General features: G+C 38.8%; 1 protein-coding gene across 5 annotated transcripts in view; it reads right to left on the bottom strand.

Moving 5' to 3' along the window:
• LOC123769175 (uncharacterized) overlaps positions 1–26,690 on the bottom strand; it is a 38,322-nt gene that overhangs the window by 5,475 nt on the left and 6,157 nt on the right. For 2 of the 5 annotated variants that reach the window (XM_045760172.2, XM_045760171.2), the window contains exons 2-9: positions 21,580–26,690; positions 17,279–17,416; positions 10,611–10,661; positions 7,437–7,537; positions 4,346–4,478; positions 3,867–3,951; positions 2,045–2,216; positions 1,209–1,338 (exon numbers count right to left, since the gene is read on the bottom strand). The exon at positions 21,580–26,690 is cut by the window's right edge and continues 167 nt beyond it. In XM_045760172.2, the coding sequence (XP_045616128.2) occupies positions 1,209–1,338; positions 2,045–2,216; positions 3,867–3,951; positions 4,346–4,478; positions 7,437–7,537; positions 10,611–10,661; positions 17,279–17,416; positions 21,580–26,690 (5,921 nt within the window). The remainder of the gene's footprint in view (positions 1–1,208; positions 1,339–2,044; positions 2,217–3,866; positions 3,952–4,345; positions 4,479–7,436; positions 7,538–10,610; positions 10,662–17,278; positions 17,417–21,579) is intronic. The other 3 variants (XM_045760173.2, XM_045760176.2, XM_045760177.2) reach the window with 3 other exon arrangements.

The following is a 26,690-nucleotide window of genomic DNA, read 5'->3' as shown; positions in this document are numbered from 1 at the left end:
ATTTCCTTTAACAATACAGATGTTTCATTGCTCTCTGTTATTATATTTCATGACCGGGAATAGAGGCTAAGTAGGGAGGATAAGGGAAAAGAAAGGATGAGGGAGGGAGGATGAATTGAAAGGGGGGCTAGGGAGGATGAATGGAAAGGGGCGATGGAGTACGAAGGAAGAGGGGGGGGGGGAAGGAGGATGAGGGGAAGAACAGAAGGGTGGAGGGAGGGGGGGAAAGGGGCAGGAGTTTGGAGGACCTAGGGCAAAGAGGGAAAGGGAGGACACCTGGGCACTGCCAGGTACACCCCATCCCCAATACAATCCAATACATTCTATCAAAGAAAAAATTAGTTACAAATTTAATTTTGTAACAGTCTTGTTAATAAAATTTGTTGGTTAAAATGACTGGAAAACAAGTTCATTATATTAAATTATTTACAATTTTGAATAATTTTTTAAAATTATTTCATTTCAGTAGAATAACATTCATTCAAATTGTTTCCTAATTTAATGTGAAACTTGGGCTAACATTTTTAACAATTTGTGGTCACATCTCTGATATAATGAGTTCATTAAACTGAATAAATTTTTTGTTAGTCTGTTACACACACCAAAAAGGTAGCAAGTTGTACCTATTTTTTGTCACAAGTTTTGCAAATCCTCGCAGAACCCTGGTTGGGAATCACTGGTCTAAGGGTTAATAAGTAATTGAAGACTAAACCACACTCCAGAGGATGAGTAGACGACGACATTTCGGTCCGTCTTGAACCATTTTCACAATCTATTAAATAATGGTCCAGAACAGACTGAAACGTCGTCGTCTGCCCATCTTCTGGTGTGTGGTTTAGCCTCATATCTTCAGCCACGTTTTTGTGACTTATCATCTGCAATAATTATTAAGCTTTAGTGAGCAGTACGTTATAACAATCTGGTTCAAGGGCCAACAATGCCATCACTCTAAAGTCACTTACCCCACTTAGGGAGCCGGTCGGCCGAGCGGACAGCACGCGGGACTTGTGATCCTGGGTTTGATCCCAGGCACCGGCTAGAAACAATGGGCAGAGTTTCTTTCACCCTATGCCCCTGTTACCTAGCAGTAAAATAGGTATCTGGGTGTTAGTCAGCTGTCACGGGCTGCTTCCTGGGGGTGGAGGCCTGGTCGAGGACCGGGCTGCGGGGACACTAAAAAGCCCCGAAATCATCTCAAGATAACCTACCCGAAAAGTGTTAATATGGGAGTTGGTGGTAGTGGTGCTGGAGGTGCTGCTTCCACTACCATTCTTGGCAGCATCCAACACTGATGGTGGCACCTCCATGCCATGAATACTCAGGTGCTCAAACAGTTCGCTGCAATGAAACAGTGAAAAGCACAGATTAGAATTTTCAGTGCTAAAAATAAACTACAGTACATGTACTTTGGAAAATACAATAATTTTTCTTATTTAAAAAAAAAAAATTAAACAAAAATTACAATTGTGGAATGCCTATGAATAGAAGATATTTTTCTAAAAAAGTATGTAACAATCTAGTGTGCAGATGCAATATTTTCCGATATATAGTACTGTAAGAGCTTGGTACAGTAATTCAGATTTTCATAACCTACACCTCACCTTCAAGAGAGAACTGGATAAGCACCTCCAAAGGATACCTGATCAACCAGGCTGTGACTCATACGCCAGGCTGCGAGCAGCCGTGTCTAACAGCCTGGTTGATCAGTCCAGCAACCAGGAGGCCTGGTCGACGACCGGGCCGCGGGGACGCTAAGCCCCGGAAGCACCTCAAGGTAGCCTCAAGGTAGGTACCTCTGAGTAATCCCAATGAATTCATGTTCGAGTTTAGAATTTTTTTTTTTACCTTTTAACCCGAGAAAGGAATTTGGATTACCGAGATTTCTGCTGAACTAAAACCGGAATAAATTGAAGTTTGAGTTCTTGACTTCTCAGCTCAAAATAGAAATTCAGGTTAATGAGATTTCAATCAAATTGGAAACCTGACTAAATTTATATAGGGACTAGACAATTTATATTAAACATTTATTACTGAAGTCACTCACCCCTTGGTTGGTACATAATATGGGCAGAACATGCACTTGAAGATGCAGTCGGAGCGTGCCGTGTGGTAAATCAAGTGGGGCCTCATCTCATTACGTTTCTTGCAAGTAAATGGGCACAAGCGGCACTGGAAGGTTCGTGCATTCTCATTGTACTCGGCACCCTCACTCTCTCCTGTGATTTAAAATATTAAATAATGAATGCTAAACCTTACATCTCATAAGTTTGTTCTACTCTCAAAATAAATTTGGTTTCATACCTAGGCAAGTGGAAGCATGCACTTTTCAAACTCGCCAGAACAAATCTGTGACTATAAGGAGGATGATGGATAACAATTATGGAAGTAAGAAAGAACAAAGATTTCGTTTAGCACTGATGGGCTGGCAACAAGGTTCTTTAATGGAAAGAGTTGGGGTGAATACACGAGAAGTCCCACAAGGGAAATAAATGATGGTAATAAGTAGATATAAAAACAAATATTTTGATAGACAAATTTCATCATATTATCACAAAAAGTGTTGAAATTAATAGGGGTTCTCCATACACTGGCTAACAAATATAAATAGGTAAAATTACTGTATTCCTAGTCACTTGTTACTGTCATATAACCTTTTAGATCGCTTTCGAAGTCTGAATTACTTTCATTCGTTATATGCACGAATATTTGATTCACAACACAATACCAACTGTGTACAGTCTCCGTGGTGTAGTGGTTAAGATGCTTGCCTGGTGTTTCGCGAGCGCTTTGTCCTGGGTTCGTATACCTGACCGGGGAGGATTTACTGGGCGCAAATTCCTAACTGTAGTCTCTGTTTAGCTCAACAGCAAAATGGGTACTTGGTTGTTAAAACGACTCTTCACAGGGGTTTGTATTCCAGGTAACTTAGGATTAAGGACTTGCCCGAAACACTATACGTACTAGTGGCTGTACAAAAATGTAAGAATTGTTGTATACATTCTATAACAAAAAAAATTGTCAACAGAAAAGCAACATAGAAATATTGAAGCCATATGTTTAATAAATTGATTGCTACTCTAATTCACCTTCCTCCAAGTTCTAGTAGAGTGCATAAATCCCTAAAGGAAATCAATGTAATTACACTACTACTACTACTGTTATTAACTTTGCCCAATCAGAAGATGTTGCGTATTAAACACGTGTATAACACTTTCTTTCCGTGGCCAGTACTTGACATGCACTGTCCACAAGTGAACCAGGTAATGAGCATATGACTGTACAGAACGCGAATGTTTATAAACAATTTACATTGTGTGGATGTTTATAGTTGAATATTTTTATTTATGACATCAAAACATCTACAATAAAAGCTCTATTGCATGGTTAAAAGAAAACTAATACTGTACTGCATAATGTAGTTAGTGATTTTTTTAAGCGTAAATGCTATAGCCTGAAGCATCGGAACATAACCCTAAAGTTTTGTATAGTGTCGGAAAGCGAGTGTGTCAAAGAAAATAGGTCGATTAGTGAATTGTTTACAGCAAATATTTTACTGATATTTAAGAATATTTAACTGAATTTATTAATAGACATCTACAGTGACTTTTATCATTACAGCCTGAAATTCATGTATATTAAATAATTTACAATTCCATAAAAATATATAACAACCAATGTATTACAAAATAAGGAAAGTGACGACTCTTCAGTCCACCCTGGACCCTCATCAAGTCATCGAGGATGGAATGAAATGCCGTCACTTTCCTTTCTTTGCATACGTGTGTGTTGCATTGCTCACTGTAAGTCACATTCTTGTGAAGGATTCAAACCGATATCAAACCGAGTTATAAAGACGAAAAACAAACCTGCAACATCCTTGGTGTCGGGATTCTGCCCCTCACATCGACTGGTAATACCCCCCTGGCCTCCGTGGCTGGTGTCAATGTGAAGCTGGAAGAAATTGTATTCTATCAACAATTATGGTTTTCAGAAATAGTTATCTAAAATTGCATTTGATCTTTGAGCCTATGCATGGCTTGGGAATTTGACACACAAGTAAATGTTACCTTTGGATCACGTATCAAATGATAAAATCCAAACGATTTTCCTATTTTCTTCCTCTGCACTAAAACATGATTGGAACATGCATAACCTTTTGAATTTTACAGGTGTTTGCTGATAATATCCAAACCGCAAGAACCACAGATTAAAAATAATATATTTTACAAAATCAAAGGATTGAATTATCAGAAGATTTTATTTTCCAAATATATTCTGAATGAAATACTGTACGGTGGTTATAAAAGTAATGATCAACTCTATTACTCTTCATGGCTCTACACACCTGCACTGCACGCTTGGTACCAGCAGCATAACCGCAGACATCGCACCGGTGGACAGCATGTAGGAGGGACACAGGTCCATTTCTAGCATGAGCAAGACGTACATGCTGTACGATTGTCTCACGCTCACTGTCCCTGTAAACCATAAATAATCACCATCTGAACTTTTTTTTTTTTTAGACATTTCACTTATTTATTTACATTTAAACTTTTACTGTATTTCCTGATACTGAACTAAGCAAAAAGCAGGAACATCTCATCATTCCTGATCCCTAGCCAAAAAGGATCATCCCGTCTTTCTTGATCTGCAACAAAATTTATGAACATGGATAAACACATTATCAGTTCTCATTTTCATTGGACGGCGAGGCATCAACCCCAGCAAAGGTAAATCAAATAATAAAAAGGTTAAAGGTATTAAACAATAACATAATAAAAATTAAGAGTTGTATGTACTGAAATTCACTTTTCTGATTGTGGAGGGGAGGGGGGAGTTCTAGGACACGTTCTGAGCCAAGTGCTTGTCTAGCCAAGTCTTTAGAAGATGCACCCCACCCATCTTCATGAAGATGAAGATGCAGATCAGAGACCCCCCACCCCCTACCTCATGAAAGCCAGGACCAGAATCTGGCTTTCTCTGAAGGGTGAGGGAGGCTTAGGGAATAGAGGTTAACGTATATACAAGAAAGAAACACCACCAGAAAGCAGAAACACAGGAAAACAAGCCACTCCTTAAAGAATGTTAGGTGCCATCAGGTAACAAAGTAATGATCATCGCTGCAGTGCAAATAAATAAAATATGACGCATGTGAGCACTGCCAGATGGCAGCTTGCCCACTCAATCACTTGCCTGGTTGCAGGTTCTGAGGCATGACACCTTAGACGAAGTCTGAAACTAAGGTAAAACTTGTCTAAGAGGTGTTGGCTATCCTTGGAACATTCCTTTGTTACTATTTCTCCTTCAAGATTGTGTTTATGCTACCCATATAACATGTGCTCTAGCCATACAGTCTGCTTTGACTGCATGTATGTATGTATTTAACAATGGAAGGTATGTAACCTTCCTTGGTAGTCAAGCTGGTATTTCTCCTGCCCCACTAGATACCTGATCTGAGGGGTTTAAGATCCTCTTCTATGAGATGACTTCTCTTGAGTCACCTCACTTTACGGTAGCACATGGTATTTATTCTCCATACTGTCAGCTGACGAGTTGTCTTACTGTGACTGTACCAAATCCTAGTCCTCGTCCATATTCAGGCCTTTGCTGAGAGTATGCTTGCATCATGTAAATGATTGCTCTTGACCATGGCACTCTACGCCTTTCCCTGTTGAATGTTTATGGTTAGGGTTGGGTTAGATTTGTTCAGCCGAGAGCTTCCCTTATGCCTGGCCTGCCTGCCTGTCTATGATGGTCCAGGAGGTTGGTTTCTCTCATTCCTGCCTTGTTTACATTCTCGGGCAGGATGTTTCAGTTCGCCTGTCCGTTTCCGAGACATAACTCTGTGGTTTACACAACTTGTCCTATCGTCTAATGTAGAGAATGCCTGTTTTTTTGAGCATTCACATCATCACTTAAATAATGTACTTTGTTGACTGAACCTAACTTAACCGAGGACCCACATACAGACAATGCAAGATTGCATTAATTTTGCAAGCCTCTATGATTTTTAATACATCTTACTTCAACGGGGATTTTTATGTTAACATATGCTGTTATGTGAGGGTTGAAGATATCACACTTTTAAAAGAATTGATAAATCTGTCAAAATGGCAAGGTTTTAGGGAAAATTAAAACATAGTAATATTGACATTTTCGAAGTGATTGGCTTATTTGTAAACATTTCTGGTTAGGTAAACAATTTTTTTTTTTGTTTAAGAGTCAAATCATGAGAACAGGCTGGGTTTACTTGCAGTGGTCACCAGTCTTTTTCCTTGTTGATTGAGGGCCGTCCTCTGCCCACGCTGGTGGGATGTTCCTGGCCTGTGTTCTTTCTGGGAGGCTCTCATCAGCCTGTGCCCTTAGGAGCTGGCAGTTGGCCTCCTGACTATATCAAGCTTTATAATGATGGCGTTAGTCTCGCTTTCTCTTTGTAGCTTTAGTGTTTTTTTTTCCAAATACTTCTTACAGGTGGAACATTGCCGTGGGCTTTAGGCTGGCTGTGGTTCATTTGCATTTCATTTTGCAACAGCACTTGACGAGCTACTGAAGGGAGGGGGCTCACTATACAATTATTGATGCCTCTGTTCACCTAGCAGTAAAAATGTACCTAGGAGTTAGGCAACTGTTGTGGGTTGAATCCTGGGAGTAGTCAGTAGTGTAGTTTGCTCATGGGAGACCTCAGTAAGCCTAAGCACAGGCTTCCTGTCCCCAATAATGGGAATTGTAGTGTGTGCCAACAAGAAACTACAGTGTGATGGTTAGGTCATCACTATACAGTATTAGGGTTGTGATATCATACATTTAGGGTTGTGATATCATACATTTACGGTTGTGATATCATACATTTAGGGTTGTGATATCATACATTTACGGTTGTGATATCATACATTTACGGTTGTGATATCATACATTTACGGTTGTGATATCATACATTTACGGTTGTGATATCATACATTTACGGTTGTGATATCATACATTTAGGGTTGTGATATCATACATTTACGGTTGTGATATCATACATTTAGGGTTGTGATATCATACATTTAGGGTTGTGATATCATACATTTACGGTTGTGATATCATACATTTACGGTTGTGATATCATACATTTACGGTTGTGATATCATACATTTAGGGTTGTGATATCATACATTCTTTCTTCCAATATATTTCCAACTCTCTTAGTACTGTCCTGGATGCCACTTACATGGAAACAATGCCAAAGAAACAAGGAAAAAGCTCTACAAATAAAAACCAAAACAATGCAATCACCGAATAATGGAAGAGTAATGTTTAGATAAAAGTAGAAACAGTGATATTAGAAAAATAAAGCAAAACTACAATAACTGCTTAACAATTTATGAAAACATTTATACAGCATATATAAGGCACTGATATACAGTACCTGTATAAAAAGAGAGAGAGTACTGTACCTAAAATCACACGAGTTGCATTTCCACTCCGGGTTGCCCTCGTGGTCCAAGACCATCTTGGCCATCTCCCTGCCGTCATCACCCGTTGATGACACGGACACCTGCAAAGGCACAAATGCTAACAAAACAAAACTCGCAAAGGAATAACCAGGTTTGTAGACTTTACAGCATTTCCTTGCATTTTCTCTTTAACTCGGGAGAGTTCTCTGTTAATGATGAACTATTTTTTACAACTTACAAAATACAAAAATATTATATTAATACAGTAGTACCTGCATTAATATCATTGTAATAATATTAAAAAAGTATTTGTTTGCCTTACATGAAATGTACAAAGTTAAACTCAAATTAGCAATAAAAATATGGTAATCAAACTACTGTATATATAAAATACTATCTTCAATGCCTTTAAAAAATAAGTTTCCACATTTTAACTTTTAATGTCATTGCAAAACATTTCTTTTTTTTTTACTCATTTAAGATAATACTATAGGAACAAAATTAAATGACATATACAGGACAAAATTCCCACATTAAAATACTACTAATAGCCTGCATCTTGGACTATCTATTGTACCCAGCTCAATGTAATTCTAACTACGTATACCATTCTACAGTTTAAATACCAGTATTTAATCAAGCTTGGAGTAATACAATAAGATATCCACAAGGTCTTCTCTGGGTACTCTTTATTTTCTACTCCGTGGCTATGGGTCCCTACAATTGCACCAGTGGTGGTACCCCTTTTAGGTTTAAAAAGAAAAAAAAATAGGAGAAATTATCCTTGCGTAAATTATTTGATACAGAGTTGACGCATGTGGCTCACCTTACTTTGACTAATCCCCCGGGGCAACTCTAAAAATTGTTGATGTAACAATGAATCAACTTAGGATAAAAACCCAACACTTGTATATTTGTGAAATTTATGTAAGGAATTTTACACAAAGTCTTTCACACTCTCTTGAGGGCTTTGTCATGGTCTAAGTGTGTGATTAGGATGAGATTTACATCTCAACGTCTAATCACCTTGATTAGACGTTGAAATGTAAGTCTCATCTTAATCACACACTCAGACCTTGACAAAGCACTCAGGAGAGAGTGAACAACTTGGCGTAAATACATTACATAAATTTCACAAATACACAAATGTTGGATTTTATCCAACGTCATTATGTTAATGGGAAGACATTACCATTACTAATGAATCAACTTGTAGTGTTTTGCCCACTGAGTGAGCAGGTTACCAAGTCTGATAACAGTCTACATTAACACTTCAGATATTTTTCATTCATGATCTCAATTTGTCAAATAACATGATCATAAAATTAAAAATTGAAGATGAAATCACGCCACATCTAAAACACACACAGACACAAACACACCGACACTGAAGCTTGATCCCCGCAAAACACAACTAGGTGAGTACATACACAAACAAAACTCATGTACAGTACGTATATGAAAATACAATGCTATGTAACTCCCAATTCAGAAGATTTACAATTCAATAGATGAAATGCCTTGAAAACAAATTGAACAAGACTACAATAATGAATAGCTTTGTCAGCTGTAACCCCAGCCCATTCATCAACCCAGAGCTGGTCTGTCAACTGTCATCAGTAATATACAGATGATGAGTCACAATGAACAAATCCACAAGGGCCGTGACGAGGATTCGAACCTGCGTCCGGGAGCATCCCAGACACTGCCTTTCCTCGTCACGGCCCTTGTGGATTTGTTCATTTGATGCATCACGTTAGTGTGATCTCTGTGTGTAATGAGTCACAATACTGTGGCTGAAGATATGATGACCAAACCACTACCCAGAATATGAAGAGACGACGACGTTTCGGTCCATCCTGGACCATTATCGACTTGATAATAGTCCAGGACGGACCGAAGCGTCATCATCTTCATCGTCTTCATCTGCTGGTGTGTGGTTTAGTCATCGTCACCAGTAATCAAAATCGCAGGTTATCACGTTGTCGTCACCATTTTTCAACTGTACCCCCCAACATGTCATCAATGAAACAGAAGCTTACAGTTAAACCAGGAGTAACTATTTAGTATGTAACTTTTACAAATAATAATACTGTACTGTATTATGAAACATAGCTATACTACAGACTTAATTAACTCTTAGTTACCAGCAGGAATTCAAATTGCCTATACACTATGTCATAATTCAAGGTTACATACTTCCACACTAACTTGAACAGTGGACTACCCTTACACTCATCATCTGCTACACTTTACTCCGTAAAATTAGATCTTTCTTTAAATAAAAGATGCACTAACCCTTTCTAATACTAAATGGCAGCAGAAAAAAAAACTACGCAAAACATACCAATGTCATATTTTTGGAGAATATAATTACTTATTGTGCAGTGCGTAAGAAACCCAAGAAAGGTAACTGTGCAAACATACAAGTCAGTGCTGGCAACACTGCACATCATGTATTCCGGTAATGAGGTTGCATTGGCGTTACTACCTCACCGATATATATATATATACTGTATATACACATTTTACTTCCAGCTTATTGACAAAATTGTTTTACTAACTGAAAAGCAGCATCATGTTGGTATTACGAGTAAAATGACAGAGGAAGCCATAATACTGTACAATAATGATTCGTAAATACTGCATTGCTATAGGGCAAACAGGATATACAGATGGTGTAGTACGTACTAAGTTTCATCTTTCATTAACCTATTTGACCTACGTAACCATGTACTAATATTACTATGCAAGGACGAGTTGCGTCTCAACACTATTAATGCAACATTATCAAAATGATGGTTGCACTCCTTATGCCCAAACTAAAATAATTGACTTAATACTGCTTTAAACGAGCCAGTTTAGTTTGTGTTGCTCTCATAAATGTGCACCTAAATAGACCATTGGTGCATTAATTAAGTGTGCGTCTTGGCAAGATTCTGTGACTGCATTCTCCTCGACAAAGCATGGTATAAGAGAATCAATACAATCCACAGGAAGCAGAGGCTGTGTTCAACACAACACACACACACACACACACACACACAGTGCACTAGACAGGTGAGTCGCTAAAAAGCCAAAGATATGCAAGGTGTACAAGCTGCAGCAGTGGTGTGTGGCACTGTACATTAACCCAGACTGGAAAAAAAAAGACAGAAAGCTTCATTATTTTACCTGTTCGTCAGCACCTCCCGCCAGCAAGTTCAGCCACACTAGCAATCTCATCTGAAGTCACGCAAAAGGAACATTTTTTCAGTCCTGCCTAAGATTAACGAGTATCTGGTTAAACCAGACCAGGTGCTGCTACGAGGCCGACACACCTCATAAGGATGACAATGTGCAGCACACAACCACTACTGGTTCCATAAATACATTAACAGGTCACTACTACCACAGTCACAAATAATACCTGCCATGCTTCAATCACAAGACAGCATTCCACACCTATACTAAAAAAAGTCACCATTCTATATCAAATTTAAACAAATATTTTTAACACATAGAAATCACAATAGCGTGATGCATCAAATGAACAAATCCACAAAGGCCGTGACGGGGATTCGAACCTACGTCCAAGAGCATCCCAGACGCTGCCTTAGTCGTAGCGTAGTCGATTAAGGCAGCGTCTGGGATGCTCTCGAACGTAGGTTCGAACCCTCATCACGACCCTTGTGGATTTGTTCAAATATTTTTAACATACCTCTGTCACAAGGTTTTCAAAGCCATACAGTGTTAAATAAGGTTAATTTAAATATGAAAAGGACTCTCATATCTTAAAAGTAATTTCTAAGTATTCTGTATTACAGAGTCCATTATGGATCAATTTTACAGGCCCATCTTCACCTACAGAGCTGATTAGACTATATTATGACACCATTCATTCTAATGCTAACTACAATGACAGCATTCTTATCAACAACACTTTTTGTTTACACTCTTCGGTTTAATAAAGTTAGTGATAATGCTCATGTGTACTTTTGGAAAGCCTGTAAGGGTTCTGTAGTACAGTGGTCTATGTCCTTCATTCACAATCGAGGACCCGGCATTCAATTACCGGCCTGGACAGAAATGATTGTTAAAGATTGGTAGGTTGTATTCCAGGGACAACTAGTGGGTAAGGCTTACCATGAGCTATGGCAAGGAAAAGCCCAAAAACTTAAAAAAAAAAAAGTACAAGCAAATTTCAGGAGTAAGGATACACAGCCTTACTCTGTAAGAGGTAGAGATAAGACCAATGACTCCAGGCCAGGCAAAATCCCTTATTTGGGGATATTAATAGGGTATTAAAAGTATCAACACAGTACAGAACACGAAACAATAGGTATAAATTGGATAAGTTTAGATTTAGGAAAGGCTTGGGTAAATACTGGTTCAGTAACAGGGTTGTTGATTTGTGGAACCAATTACCGCGTAACGTGGTGGAGGTGGGGGTCCCTCGATTGTTTCAAACGAGGGTTGGACATGCATATGAGTGGGATTGGGTGGTTATAAATAGGAGATGCCTCGTATGGGCCAATAGGCCTTCTGCAGTTACTTTGTTCTTATGTTCTAAAAAGTATCCTCTGCAAAAGCCTAAAAAATTCAGATTTGCCATAACTACTGGAAGCTGCCAATTCCACAGTGGCAAACAGGTCAACCAACTGATGGCTAAACATCTAAACTGACAGACAGCAAAATCCTTCGACACCCCCAAAAAGTGAATTGCACCGAGGACTAATCCCTCAGAAGCACGAAGCAAGGCCTCTGTGGTGCAATCTGACTGAAGACATAAAGAGCAGAGCCCTGTGAAAGACAGTAACCAGGTGCCATCTAGACTGCTACACTGTGAGGAGTACTGACCACAGAAAAGAATGCTGCCTTTGATCAGTGTGGCAAGAACTGGAGACAAAACCCCAGCAGAAGTCTGACATATATACTGTACATGAAAAGATCAAGTGACAAGAGGAAGGTGCCACAGAATTGAACCTCAATACTTTAACTCCTCCTCAGGCACACATACTGCCACATGGGCCACTTATGTGTGCCTGATGAGTTCAGTGATGTGGATTTGATTCCATTATATGACTTTTATATTTTCTTAACCTTTCCTACTTTGTAATCATATTCATGTGCAAGCTGAAACTTTTCTAAATTCAGCACCACACAACTCTTGCTCACCTATTATGAATATTACAGTACTACCCATCTGCAGTTCATGTTGACCTCAAAGGAAAAATTTCTTAGCACATTATGGAGCACATTAGTTAAAAACATTATGCTGTCAAATATATAAGAAACATATATCTGATATCAAAATGAGGAAAATCTGAGTACAGACTTGTATGTGATGATGATAAAGACCTTCAGATCAATGTAGAATTTGACATGTTTAGGGTTGCTCACTGTACCGAGTTCTGCTGTAGACCTACGATTCACATTTACCTCTCGTACTTTATGCCTTCATTGTGTATACAATGACACTGTCATCGTTTTGATTATATATACGGAATCAAAGGTCATCACCTTGTCTGTAAATGACGATGGTCGTATTTATCAAAGGTCACCAACAGAGTCTGTCAATAAAATATTCAATTTGATTTGATTTTTCAGCACCTCTTAAGACATTATTATTTTAGGGAAACGGGCATCATAAGAACATAAGAACATAAGAACAAAGGTACTGTAACTGCAGAAGGCCTATTGGCCTATATGAGGCAGCTCCTATCTATAACCACCCAATCCCACTCATATACTTGTCCAACCCGCGCTTGAAACAATCGAGGGACCCCACCTCCACCACGTTACGCGGCAATTGGTTCCACAAATCAACAACCCTGTTACTGAACCAGTATTTACCCATAATGATGCCCTCTCTGCTTTGTTATTGAATTCTGTGTGTTTAGCAATTTTTCAACGTACTCCCCTTTATTGGATTTTTATGGTGTGTGCAGCAGTGCATTTCTGACTGGCATTTTTGGGGAATATGTATTTATATTCCTCTTCTAAGGAGTAGGTTATTCCAGTGATAATTTTTCATTCAGGAATGTCCCAAGATTTTCATTCAGGTATACTACACATTTTTCTGTGAAATGTATTGAAGTTTTGTGGGTTAAATGTTATTTCTAATGATTGGAGAGAATACCTTAGGCTTCCTGTCATAGCATACTGTACCTTGGTCAATGCAAGAGTTTGCTTTATTGTACTATATTTAATTCCAAATATGACTGATCAGCAAAAGCCAATGAAAAAGTAATTAGTGTCAACAGCTACTGTTACATACATAATCCTATGTTAAATACCATGCACACTCCAGTAAATAGTGAAATTTACTTTTATATAATACACACACACACACACACACTGTGTATTATATTCAGATTAAGATGCTAAACAGTTTCCTTGGCCATCTACTATAACACAAGAACATATATAATTGACCAAGTGACCTTGTTGCAAGCACAAACATCAGACTAATGCTACATACATAAATTAATAATATATATATATATATATATATATATATATATATATATTATATATTATTATATTATATATATATATATATATAATATATATACTGTATATATATATAATGTAAATGGCTTGAAAGAGGGACCAAGCTCAAGATTTTCCAATAATAAAAAATGCACATTCATATACCATGCAAAGAATTCTGCTCTATGTGTACCAGATAGGCACAAAGAAACCCAAGGGTGACAGTCCACAGTAACTGAATGCCTTGCCAACGGGTCCAGTTGTTAGTGTAGTCGGTTCATGACCAATTAGACCTGAGTTTGATTTCCCTGAGCAGGACAAGACATTTGGACATGTCTCATTCCTCCCCCACCCCCCGACACCTATCTTCAGCTAATAGTAAATAAATACTCGGAAGTTAGGGACCTGTCGAGAGTGGCGGCATCCTGTCACTCACGGGATCCTAGGGGGACTTCACTACGCTTCCTGTCCCAACAACAGCAAATCATTCTAAAAACTGATTAACCAATCACAAGAAGTTTGCATTTAAGCGGCAGTCGGCAAACTATAAACAGGAACTAAAGAGCAAAGAAACCTTACACCATAAGTAAACAAATATTTACAAGCTCTCTATATATATTGATACAAAACAAATTCAGACCTCTTATACTTTGTTGCCTATTAACCAAATCCATATTTCTCATGCTTAGTTGGCTGGCAACTTTCCTAGCAAAAAAAAAAAAAAAGTGGAGTGAGACCAGTGTATCAGCCTAACACTAGTTAGCTAACCTCTCATAGGGCTAATAAGAGAACTTGATAAACAATTGCACAGAATAACCGATAAACCGGGTTGTGAATCATACGTCAAAGTGTCAAGAGCCGAGTCTAAGCAGCATAGAGCAGCTTGGTTAACCAATGAATGCTGATTATATTGCAAACAAAGCTGCAATAATGTGGGGACTCCAAGAGCACCTCACTTCCAATAAGCTAAATGTATATCTCACATCATGTTCCTACTAATACAAATTAATGCAAGGGGTATAATGTTCAAAATATGTAGGAAGCAAGTGCATGACAAAAAAAAACACAGACCTGAGACCGCTAAACTCCAAAACACCTGGTGGTACCAAGTCAAAGATCGAGTCAGAACACTCTCCCAGCTGTCACTTAGCAAACCGTCCATATGCCTAACAGTCCTAGAATGTTCCTCATTAGTTATTACAGATTGCACTTTCAGGACTACTGTACTTGCTAACTCCAATCTCTGTTTATTGGAGGGGAGAATGGGAGCATTTTATTAACATATCTAAAAAAAAATTAACAAAAGCAACTAAAGTAAAACATACATTCTCATTATGCACCTTTAAACAAATTGACTGTTGTTTCAGTTATGAATTTTAGAGGAATGTTTTCTGTTTATAGCACCCTACACTGTATGATTTATAGTACTGTATCCTACATTGTTTTAGATTTATCACCTACTTTCCACTGTCTCTCTCTCTCTCACTCAGCACCTATTATATGTATGCACAAATCAACGATTCGTTTAAGCATTCAGCACGCATCACTTCTAAGATACATTTCTCCTCAATGTTCCAAGAGTTACAGTGCATAAACTTCAGTCATCCTATATAATTAAATGTTCAAGTTAATGTAAATAATAACAACTGTTAATGAATTTGTAAAATTACACGCGCCAAAATTTCCATGATATTCTATCCTAACTCGGAGAACCCAGAAAAACCCTGCGTTGTATGTAATGAAATGGCCCTTTTTGGTGGGTTCCTTTGGTGACACCGTGACACAGGAAGCCACTGACAGGAGCCCTCCCAGAAAAGATCATCATCATCCATGCAGTGCATTACTTTTAATAAGGCAATGATTTTGCAAAAACAAAAAACAAAAATTGGAAATCAAGAAAGGCAATAAATCTATTTGTTAAAAGTACTGTAGAATACAAAAAAATCACTATTAAATTGCAGAATTTTTTGTTTCCATTGTACTATTAGTTAAGATGCAGAACAAATTCATTATTTACATACTTTCCAAATTCTGGACAAAATTGGCTTTAGTTTGATTAAATGGATGGTCTTGGAGTCAATAACAGTCAGAGAGGAAAAGTTCAGTTTGAATTACAACAAATACAATCATTCAACCCTAGCCCTAGAACATTTGAGCGCTCATATATTCTTTTTGTTTTCTCTAATCTGAACTCCGCACTTCACACCACCTCACCCGCAGAATTGGACACCTTACATCACTCACAGATCTAAACACCTTACACCAAAAGCTCTGAAAACCTAACCTCGCAGCTTTGGACACCTAACCTCACTGCTTCGAACACCTAACGTCACTGCTTCGAACACCTAACCTCACTGCTTCGAACACCTAACCTCACTGCTTTGAACACCTAACCTCACTGCTTCGAACACCTAGCCTCACTGCTTTGAACACCTAACCTCACAGCTCTACCTTACTAGAGGTACTGTACATACATGCATCATACTCAAAATAGTAGCTAAAACTGCACACCCTAAGCCCCTAATGTTTCAATAAAACTACAATCAATATTTCCATTACAACTGCCCACTACTGTAAATATACATGTCAAAATCTGGGGATAATTCAACACCAGAATGTGAGTGAAAGCAATAATGACTGTGCAACTGAATTGTTTAACTTATTTGAACATATAACTTTGCTTTATCACAATCAAATTGTCAACATTTAGAGAAACGCATGAACAAAACTACCCTTGCACTCTGTTTTTGTTAAACATATTTTAACTGCAATACTATACGTTATAAAAATAATGTATTGAACATCATTAATATATCTACTGTAACGTGGGTATCTGCTTTTGGCTTTTTTAAACAAAAAGCTACCATTTATAAAGAATTTTTGAGGGCTAAAACATTTTTAATAAAAAAATGTCTGCACTGCTGCAATGATTTTTTTTAGTAGCAAAGCTATAGTGAAAAATATACAAGGCTCCGAACCCTCTTATCCAAGTATAAATAACAAATTATTCAATATACAGGGTACTCTAAAAAAAAATGAACTTAAGATATCAGAAACCAAACCATGACCTAAAATCCCACTTACTTTCCTCATAGAACACAACAATGGGTTCAAAATCTGTCTGGAGACACAGCTATACCTATTGTGCAAGAAAACTAACAATATTCCTGTACTGTAAACACCAGCCAACTTAAAACACACAACAAAATACAAAAGCTTAAAAACGTTCAGGCCAAGATAGAAATACTTAACCCAAATGGGAAACCTAATACAGTACTGTATTAACATTAACTCCCCTCCACCCATCTTCCACCACCCTCAACAACTGATTATCTCATACGATGGTTCCGTTAACCATCCTGCCTCACCTGGTGGGATAAGGTGGCCTGACTCTCTTTGTCTTCTGGCTCCACAATAGAACCTTTCTGCTGCTTCTTAAGCTTAGACAAGTTGGTTGAGCCAGATGCCAGTAGCTGAAGGGTCTCCAGGCTGGTATTAACTGCCCCCTGCAATATCATAGGCTCATTGGATCGTTCGGTGACCAGGGACATGGAAACCGCCAGGTTCCAACTACTTCTCTACAAGATAGTGACAAGGAGAGAGGAAGCACACTGCTACATTCATTATCAAGCGGGAATCTACACAATTATTGTTTGTAATTTGAGCAATGGAGTGTTAACTAGATAAGCCTTACTAGAGGTCCATATATGCACCATACTCAAAATAATAGCCAAAATCATGCATCTACAGCACTATAATCACAGCACCTTCACCAAAGCCAGCTTTAGCTTAAGTCTTACCATATGATATTATCACCAAAGTCAGCTGTAGCTGAGCCTTATCCTAGGGTATAATCACCACAAGTAACCAAAGCCAACTGTAATTAAGAATTGTCCCTATGGTATAATTCCCACAAGTACCAAAGCCAGCAGAAGATTAGTCTTAACCTAAGCCTAAGGTATTATCACCACCCTTCATAAAATAATATCTACCTTTCAACATTCCTGTCAATAGAAAAAGAATGAAAAAATCTAACCACACTACCAAATGTAACAGATTATCAAAGTAATAAATTACACATACTGTATATGAAACAATACCAACAATTACACTTGCATGCAAAAAACAAAAAAACAAAACAAAAAATGTAACCTTAACAAATATTCGTATCTTTATCATTAGTGAAACACAGCCATCACACAAAAACATTAGTTCCGAAACACACCGTCAGTAGTTTCAAAGCGATATCTGGCAATGAGTGCTGGGAAGACGGGACACCACGAGCGTAGCTCTCATCCTGTAACTACACTTAGGTAATTACACTTAGGTAATTACACAACCACACCAGCTAACAAATTTTCATAAACAGAAAAATGGCACCGAGACAGCCACGAAAGCTTGACTATTGAGCCCGCACACATCATCATAACCTTGCTATTAAAAAAAAAAAATGATTCAATGATGTGTGTATAATAAGCAGTGTTATATTTATTGCAGTTTCAAGAGGCAACATTTCCATTCCTAATCAAATGAAACACCAGTAAGAGCAGATTAAACCCTTACACACTAAGTGCAACATTTACAGTTAATTACAATATTTACGAGTTCTGTTCATAATTTACTACTACAGTAGCTAGTTCTAAATGTAATTCATGAATCCTTTTCTTAATTTGTTAACGTAAAAAAAAGAAGATTACATGAATATCTTTGTAAATCTTTTAAAATTCATTACAGACAAAACTAATCAATCTACAAACTGAAGATGACCAACCATCAGCAAGTTTTAAATTAGAACCGGAAACAATTCCAGCTTAATATTTCTAACTACAAAAAGAGCCACAATGATAATGAGCAAAAATCTCAATTCTCGCAGCATGTCTAAACCCACAAACTAAACCATCAAATTATATTTTCAAGTTTATAGTTAGGCCTATACAGTATTTTGAATTATTTCCGGTTACCTTTCTTGGCCCTTCATTCTACACTTTTGATACAGAATTTAATATACAAACTTGCCAACACATTTATTCTAACACAAGTCATTCCTTGGAGAAAGAGAGAGAGAGAAGCATACCCGGAGAGGGTTTTGGGAGTTCTACTCCCCGAGCAGGCCGGGCTACGGGGAGTATTATTTACTCATTATTACTGCTTATTATTTACATTATTTACTCATTATTATCATTACCCCTCATTATTTACACCATAACCTCTGGTGTTACACCTTATTGCAGTAAATTGGATCCCTAATTAATTCCTAAAAATCATATAGCATCCTATTAGACAAAGAATTTTCCAAGGATAATTCTGATAGTGAGCTGGCTTTCCCCCTTTATTCTAGCCAAAAAATTTTGTTCTATTCTATTTTACAACTTTCTTGGCTTACATCAAACACGAGGAAAATGCTCAGATAGGTTTAACTTTAAATTATACAGTATCTTACTCAAGTTTTTGGTTTATTCTTTAGAATATTTATATATATATATATATTCTTTAATAATTTTAATTTAATAATACAGTAATTAAATAATTATAATTTACATCTACATAAGAGAAACTCACATAACTGTAGGTGTGAAATGCTGAACCCATCCTCCAAAATAATAGTCTCGAACATAAATAACACTTCACATTTTGTACTGTCGCAAATTTTATGATTTTGCTCAAAGGATGAAACCAAGAAACGAGATGCAAAGACAGCAGTCTGACCGATGAAGATTAAGCCACCCAAGAGGTGGCACGGGCATGAATAGTCCGTAATGGCCCCCTGGTTGATGACGATTAAGCCACCCAAGAGGTGGCATGGGCATGAATAACTCATAATCGCCCCTTGATTGATGACGATTAAGTAACCAAAGAGGTGGCGCGGGCATGAATAGCCCGTAATACAGCGGCCTAATCTATCTAGGCCTGACCAAATGTATCCAAGGTTTAATATAATGCATAAATGCCCTATCAAAGGTTTGATATTAGGACCCTATTAGGTCAAAGGTTTGGTAGGTTAGGCCTAGATAGGATTTGTTGCTGTTGTCTGCTTTTTTTGTTTCTCGGTTTTGGCCTTGGAATGAATCGTAGTTTCGATTAGTATGAAAAGTTTTTGAAAGCTTGTGTAATCCTAATTAAATTTGTAAATTTCTAAGACCAAGGTAAGGTATGTTAGTTTTAGCAGAGGCATATACTCCTCATGGATATATTTTGAAAAGTAGATAATATACTGTTAAGTTTATTACAGTATATTAGTGCTCCAGAATGCATTAATATTTGCTGGAATGAAAAGCAAAAATGCCGGACCAACTTAAGATCATGCATGAGCGACCAGAAGGCACATAATTACAGGCGGCTCCCAAAGCTTCATATATTTAGGACCCCACAAGAAATCCAGACACAGGCCCCTAATATATCTCAATTTCAATTTCTTTCTTTATTATGCACCCCATACCCTAATGTAATGACCTGCACTGTGAAGCGCTCCAACATTTGAACTATTTGCAGACAATAAGTCACAATGTGGTTGAAACAAATAACTCAACCCACACACACATGAAATTAAATGAAAGTGACAAAACATTTTGGTTCATCCTGAATGGAAGAAAACGTGGGCCCTTTCATTTGGTTAGGATCTCGTAGTACAGTTGGCTTTGTTCTACTCACAATTGGTGATCCTGGGGTTCAATTCCCGGGTGGGACAGAAATGGTTTGACACGTTTCCTTTCACCTAATTCCTCTTTTTGCCTAGCAAGTCAATAGGTACCCGGGAATTAAGCAACCGTTGTGAGGTTGCATCCTGGGAAGGGTCAGTAGTTTGACCTTAGGGATGGGGGATGGGGGAAGGGGTGGTGGGGGGGGGGGGGGGGGGGAGGGGGGGGGATGGACCTCTGAACCTAAAGTACTGTACATATACTGTATACAGGTGCGTCTTGTCCCCCCCCCCCCCCACCCCAACAAAACAAAAAATAAATATAATTTCATATGCGTGGGTTGGGTTAACTGAACTATTCCAACACAAAAAAGAATCTGAAAACCTTCCTTATCTATTTTGTGAGTAAAAATATATGTTTCAAATGCTGCAGTGCAAATATTAAATAAAGCTATTGTAATAATAAAATAGCAATTATAATAATAAGTAATTCCAGGTAATTAAACTACTAAAGATGCATAATTAACTGAGCACTGAATACGTTAATCAGTGTCACTCAGTAACAGCTTCAAAAGTTCAAAACAAAAGCATAACAAAAGTGAATTGCATTTTCTTATACTGTATAAACAATGCGTTGAATGCTCTTTCTATATCAGATGCATCAACTGTGACAAGAAAATTAAATATGCTGTGGGTTACTTATATGAAAATATAGTCCAAGTTATTTTAAAAGTTAAAGAAAATAGTAAAGTAATTTGCCTGCAAATTGACACAAAAACCTCTGCTTGCCTTTGTGTCTAAAAATTAATTAATTTTAAATTAATAACTATGTGAATTTATAGGGATCATAATTCAATAAATTAGTAAACATTATAAATGTAATTTATTTAAAGTTCTGCATCTTCAGTAGAATGCAAAAATGCTAAAGCAAAACTTGCTAGGTGAAAATGCCTTTCCCAATTAAAGACTGTGAAGATAAACGTTACTTATAACATTAATAACAATTATGATTAATGAAGAGATCAACTATCTCACCTGAGGTGTGATGATCTGATACTGGCTACCAGTCACTGGGCTCCCCGCATCACTGTCTCCAGCACTGCTTGCTTTGCTACTGCCATTAGCGGCTGGTGGTGTGGAAGACGACTTGGGGTTTCCCCGCAGGCTCAGTGGTGGAGGCGGCCTACTGTTGGGAGTTGTTCCTGATGCCGCCCCACTGCCAGCAATTTGGACCATCATCTTAGGTCCTGGAAGTATGGGACCAAAGGGCATCGGTCCGGGACGAGATGAACTCCCGCGACCTGGAGCTCTAGTCAGGCGAGGCAGTCCTTGAAGACGAGGCATTACAGGAATAGATACCATCGGAGGTTTACGAACTGGGGAGGCAGATGGGGTGGATGGTTCTTGCCCTTCCTCTTTTTCAGGAGTGCGCTTTGGTCGTCCTTTGCGTGTTGGTATGCCACCCTCAGTGCGATGGGCATTAGTCTCGTCAAGCTGGATTATTGCAAGATAGCAATCATACTTTTCATAATTTTTTTCCCCCGTTTCATCAGTGATGATAACTTGAGCATCTTGATGACTGCTGTCACGTGATGTTTTCAACTTTATATGTTTGGTAATGTCCCATCTCCAGTTAGACTTGTAGCCACACTCGGAACAATTATATGGCTTCCTATTGAAATGGCCAACAATGTGTACATGAAACCTTGATGCTGTAGTGGCCCAGAAGCTACACTGTGGACATCTGTAAACTCGTTTGCTATAATAATGGCGACCTTGGGGAGTTGGGCTCTCAATGTAGTCAAGAGGGCCATCATATGGAACTGGACTTTTTGTGCCTGAATTTTTTCCCGATGCTTTCTTAGAACCCTCTGAAGAACCTCTTTTGCTTGTTTTTTCTTTACCTTCCTTCGTACTACTGTCTTTACTTTTTGCTGTACCTTGTTCACCTTCCCGTGCTTTGAAGTTATTCCAGACAAAAACTCTGTTTTCCATGGGATGTTTCTCATCATTCTTATCTTGGGAGCTGTTATTTGTCAACTTTTCAGCTTTGTCATCAACATCTTTAATATTCTCATCTTTAGTATCAGCTAGAATGTCCTTCTTGTCATCAGTGCTCAACTCCTCATTTTCGTCTGGCCGCCCACCACTTGGCCGTCTTCCTGAATCTGTTATTTGATTTTTACGGGCCTCTGTACATAATTTTAAGTGATTCATTAGATCATCTGTGGTTTTACACCTGTGTCGACAGAACTGACAACGGGTTGAGAGAGAAGTGGGTGCATATATATTTTTTGCACTCAAGTGTAATTTCTGATGGCGAACTGATTCAGAAAGACATTTTGATTCATGCCCACAAAATTGGCATACCAAATTTTGCACATTAGATGTTGGCATTCTTTCTTGTAGCTTCTCAAAAAAGGAGAGGCCCTTCTTCTTACTAGAATCTTTGGATGGAGGGGACTCTTTCGAGTCTGACAACTGATCATCTGGGGGCTCAACTGATGCCTCTCGACTCGCATCTCTGCTGCCTTCTTCTTGAGTATGTTTCACCTCTTGAGAAGCCTTATCATTCTTGGATTCAGATTCTTTATCCTGTGCCCCCTTTCCTTTATTAGGATTATCTGCGATTTTTAAGTCAGATATATTTTTATAGTCTGTCTGAGGGAACTGTAAAATTTGACTTAACACATCATTGGATGCTGCACTGGCACGTTTTGAAGCTTTTACAGACTTTTTTGCTCTCTTGGTATGGACTTCGTACTTAGGGAGGGGGATACTGTGAATTTTCTTCTCATGACGTGAAACTTCATTTTTAAATGCTGCCTTAAATGTGCAGAAACTGCATTTAAATGTCTTGATGTACACATTGCCATGACGATGAACAACATCATCAGGATGAATGAAATCTTCCTCAAAGTTGTGACGCTCATTGAGCTCTTGGAAAAAAGTATCCTTGGTCTTCGGCGTTTTCACCTTCATTTTCTTCAAGGTAATTTTAATCTTTGGCTTCTTTCTTTTAGGTTCTCCATCTTCATCCTTACTATCTTCGGCATTCATATGGGAATCATCTTGGCTTCCCATGTCAATGTTTGACACTCGGAAACTGTTATTACTAGTGAGCTGACTCTGAGAGCCATCAGGTGCGGAGGGAGAGTCGGGTGGATCAAAGCCCGGTAACAACAAAGCGTCAGGATGCTCATCTCTTTCTAAACGCAAAAGTTCTGATTCTTGATCATCAGAGGTATAATCAGCAGGATCACTAATGCCTATTGTACGCCTCATCTCCCTCTCACGAATCTGCTCAGATGTTAAGTGGTGGTTTGAAATGTGTACTGTAAGGCTCTGTTTGATTTGAGCAGTAAAATTACAAAGATGGCACTTAAATTCTCCACAATCCTCAGTGTGATTTTTTAGGTGACGATCTAGATTCCAACGATATGGTGTTCGGAAGTCACAGTAATCACATTTGAGGATAGGCAACTGGTGATACTTCATGTGTTTGGTATAACGTCCCTTGAGGTGGGTAACATAATTACATTTAACACAACGAAAGAATCTGCGTTTAAGATGATATGAGGTTTCGTGACTGTTCAGCAGTTTGCGACTTTTACAGGTGAATTCACAGTGCTCACAGTAATATGATTTTTTCTCATCACTCTTCACCGGTGACTCGCTAAAATCCACTTGGCTATCGTCTTCATTTTCATTTTCATTTTCATTCTCACCTTCACCTTCATCATCATCATCGTCATCATCCATTCCATCCCAAGTGTCAAAAGTAGACTCGGAACTACGGGGTGACTTACCAGGACTACTTCTTGTAGATCTACCTGGGGAAACACTTGCCCTGGTCGACTTCACAGGGGAAACTTTAGCCCGAGGTGATTTAGAACGCCTTTTAGATGGGCTGCTAGATTCTAGTCGTTTTATCTTCAACTTATGAACCATTCGAGCATGACGAATCAACTTCTGCTGGTTCTTAGAAGCATATATACATCTTGGACACTCAAACACTTTCATTCGTTCTCCATGACTATCTCGAAGGTGATAGAGGTGTTCCCGAGGATTTTGGGTGTTAATTCCACAATGAGCACAGCAATAGTTACGCTTGAGACGACACTGAGGAAGGGACTTGCCATCAGAAACGGTGCCATTAACAATGCCTTCTGGACTCAGTTCATCGTCATTTAGCTCCTCTTCATCTTCAATACCATTAACTTCTCCTTCTATATCATCCTCTGGCCTAACCCCAGTTTCTGGACCATCTTCGACTTCCATAGACTCTTCAGGAGGCTCTTCTGTCTCGGCTTGCTCACTACCCTCCACCTGCCTCTGGTCATCAAGTGCAACACTACCTGTCTCATCCACATCTAAGCTTTCAACATCTATCAGCTCTTCATTTTCAGAATGCTCTGCAGCTTCTTCCTCATTTCCGAGATGTGATTTTCCACCATTTTGGATTTCCTGTTGTTCTTCATGGTCCCCGGTTCCAACCTCTTCTTCTGCACAAAGAACTTCACCTGGTTCTGCTTCTGAAACATCCATTGTTGTAGATTCACCCTCCTGGATAAGAGCGGTGTCATTTTCTGAAGTGTTTGGTGTCCCTTCAGTTCCCGAGCCAATCACAGATGTGTCTTGTTGGTTAACTAACACATTTTCAGCTCCAGTTGAAACCTCATTTTCTTCTAGTAATGCTTCACTTTCCTCTTGTTCTTCTAAGGAAGTCTTCTTTTCCTGTTCATCCATATTAACATTAACCTCTTTGGAATCTAATTCACCATCTTCAAGCTGATGGCTTGGTTTAGTATTTTCCTCCTGAACATTCAAGCCTGAATCTTCATGCTCCATTGCTTCACCATCTTCATGACACTCTGGTTCCAAAGCATCAACACCTTGTGATTCATCTACATCAACACCTTGTGATTCATCTACATCAACACCTTGTGATTCATCTTCATCAACATCTTGTAGTTCATCTACATCAACATCTTGCTGTTCCTCTGCATCAACATCTTGCTGTTCCTCTGCATCAACATCTTGCTGTTCATCTACATCAACATCTTGCTGTTCATCTACATCAACATCTTGCTGTTCCTCTGCATCAACATCTTGCTGTTCCTCTGCATCAACATCTTGCTGTTCATCTACATCAACATCTTGCTGTTCCTCTGCATCAACATCTTGCTGTTCCTCTGCATCAACATCTTGCTGTTCATCTACATCAACATCTTGCTGTTCATCTACATCAACATCTTGCTGTTCATTTACATCAACATCTTGCTGTTCCTCTACATCAACATCTTGCTGTTCCTTTACATCAACATCTTGCTGTTCATCTACATCAACATCTTCGTGTTCATCTACATCAACATCTTGTTGTTCATCTGCATCAACATCTTGCTGTTCATCTACATCAACATCTTGCTGTTCATCTACATCAACATCTTGCTGTTCATCTACATCATCATCATGTGGCATTTCTTCATCAATGCATTGTGGTGCTTCTTCATCAATCGGTGGTACATCTTCAACATCATGTTGTAATGTACCCTCCATATGTTGCGGTGTGTCTTCTACTTCTTGCTGATTCTCCGCCATTTCTTCTACAAGTGAGGTCTCTTCCTCCACCATGCATTCAGCCATATTATCATCTTGCCAATGACCTTCACTTGCAGGGCTGTGTTCAAACTCCTGTTTATTTTGCTTTTGTTCCGGGGACTCTGTTAGGTGTGCCAGGTCATCCGCGGTGGAAAACTCCTGCAGTGCTTTGTCGTCTTCAATGACACCTTCTGCTGCCCTGGCTTGAGTGACTACCACATCAGCTTGCTCTTCTTGTTGCTCATCCGCAAGATCATCCACTTCAGCCTGGTCTGTGGCTAGTTGGTCCTGCTCCTCATCCGCAAGATCATCCACTTCAGCCTGGTCTGTGGCTAGTTGGTCCTGCTCCTCATCCGCAAGACCATCCACTTCAGCCTGGTCTGTGGCTAGTTGGTCCTGGTCCTCATCCGCAAGATCATCCACTTCAGCCTGGTCTGTGGCTAGTTGGTCCTGCTCCTCATCCGCAAGATCATCCACTTCAGCCTGGTCTGTGGCTAGTTGGTCCTGCTCCTCATCCACAATATCATCCACTTCAGCCTGGTCTG

This window comes from Procambarus clarkii, unplaced genomic scaffold, assembly GCF_040958095.1.
Source record: "Procambarus clarkii isolate CNS0578487 unplaced genomic scaffold, FALCON_Pclarkii_2.0 HiC_scaffold_598, whole genome shotgun sequence".
Lineage (NCBI taxonomy): Eukaryota > Metazoa > Arthropoda > Malacostraca > Decapoda > Cambaridae > Procambarus > Procambarus clarkii.
This window is presented reverse-complemented; position numbering and strand designations above follow the sequence as displayed.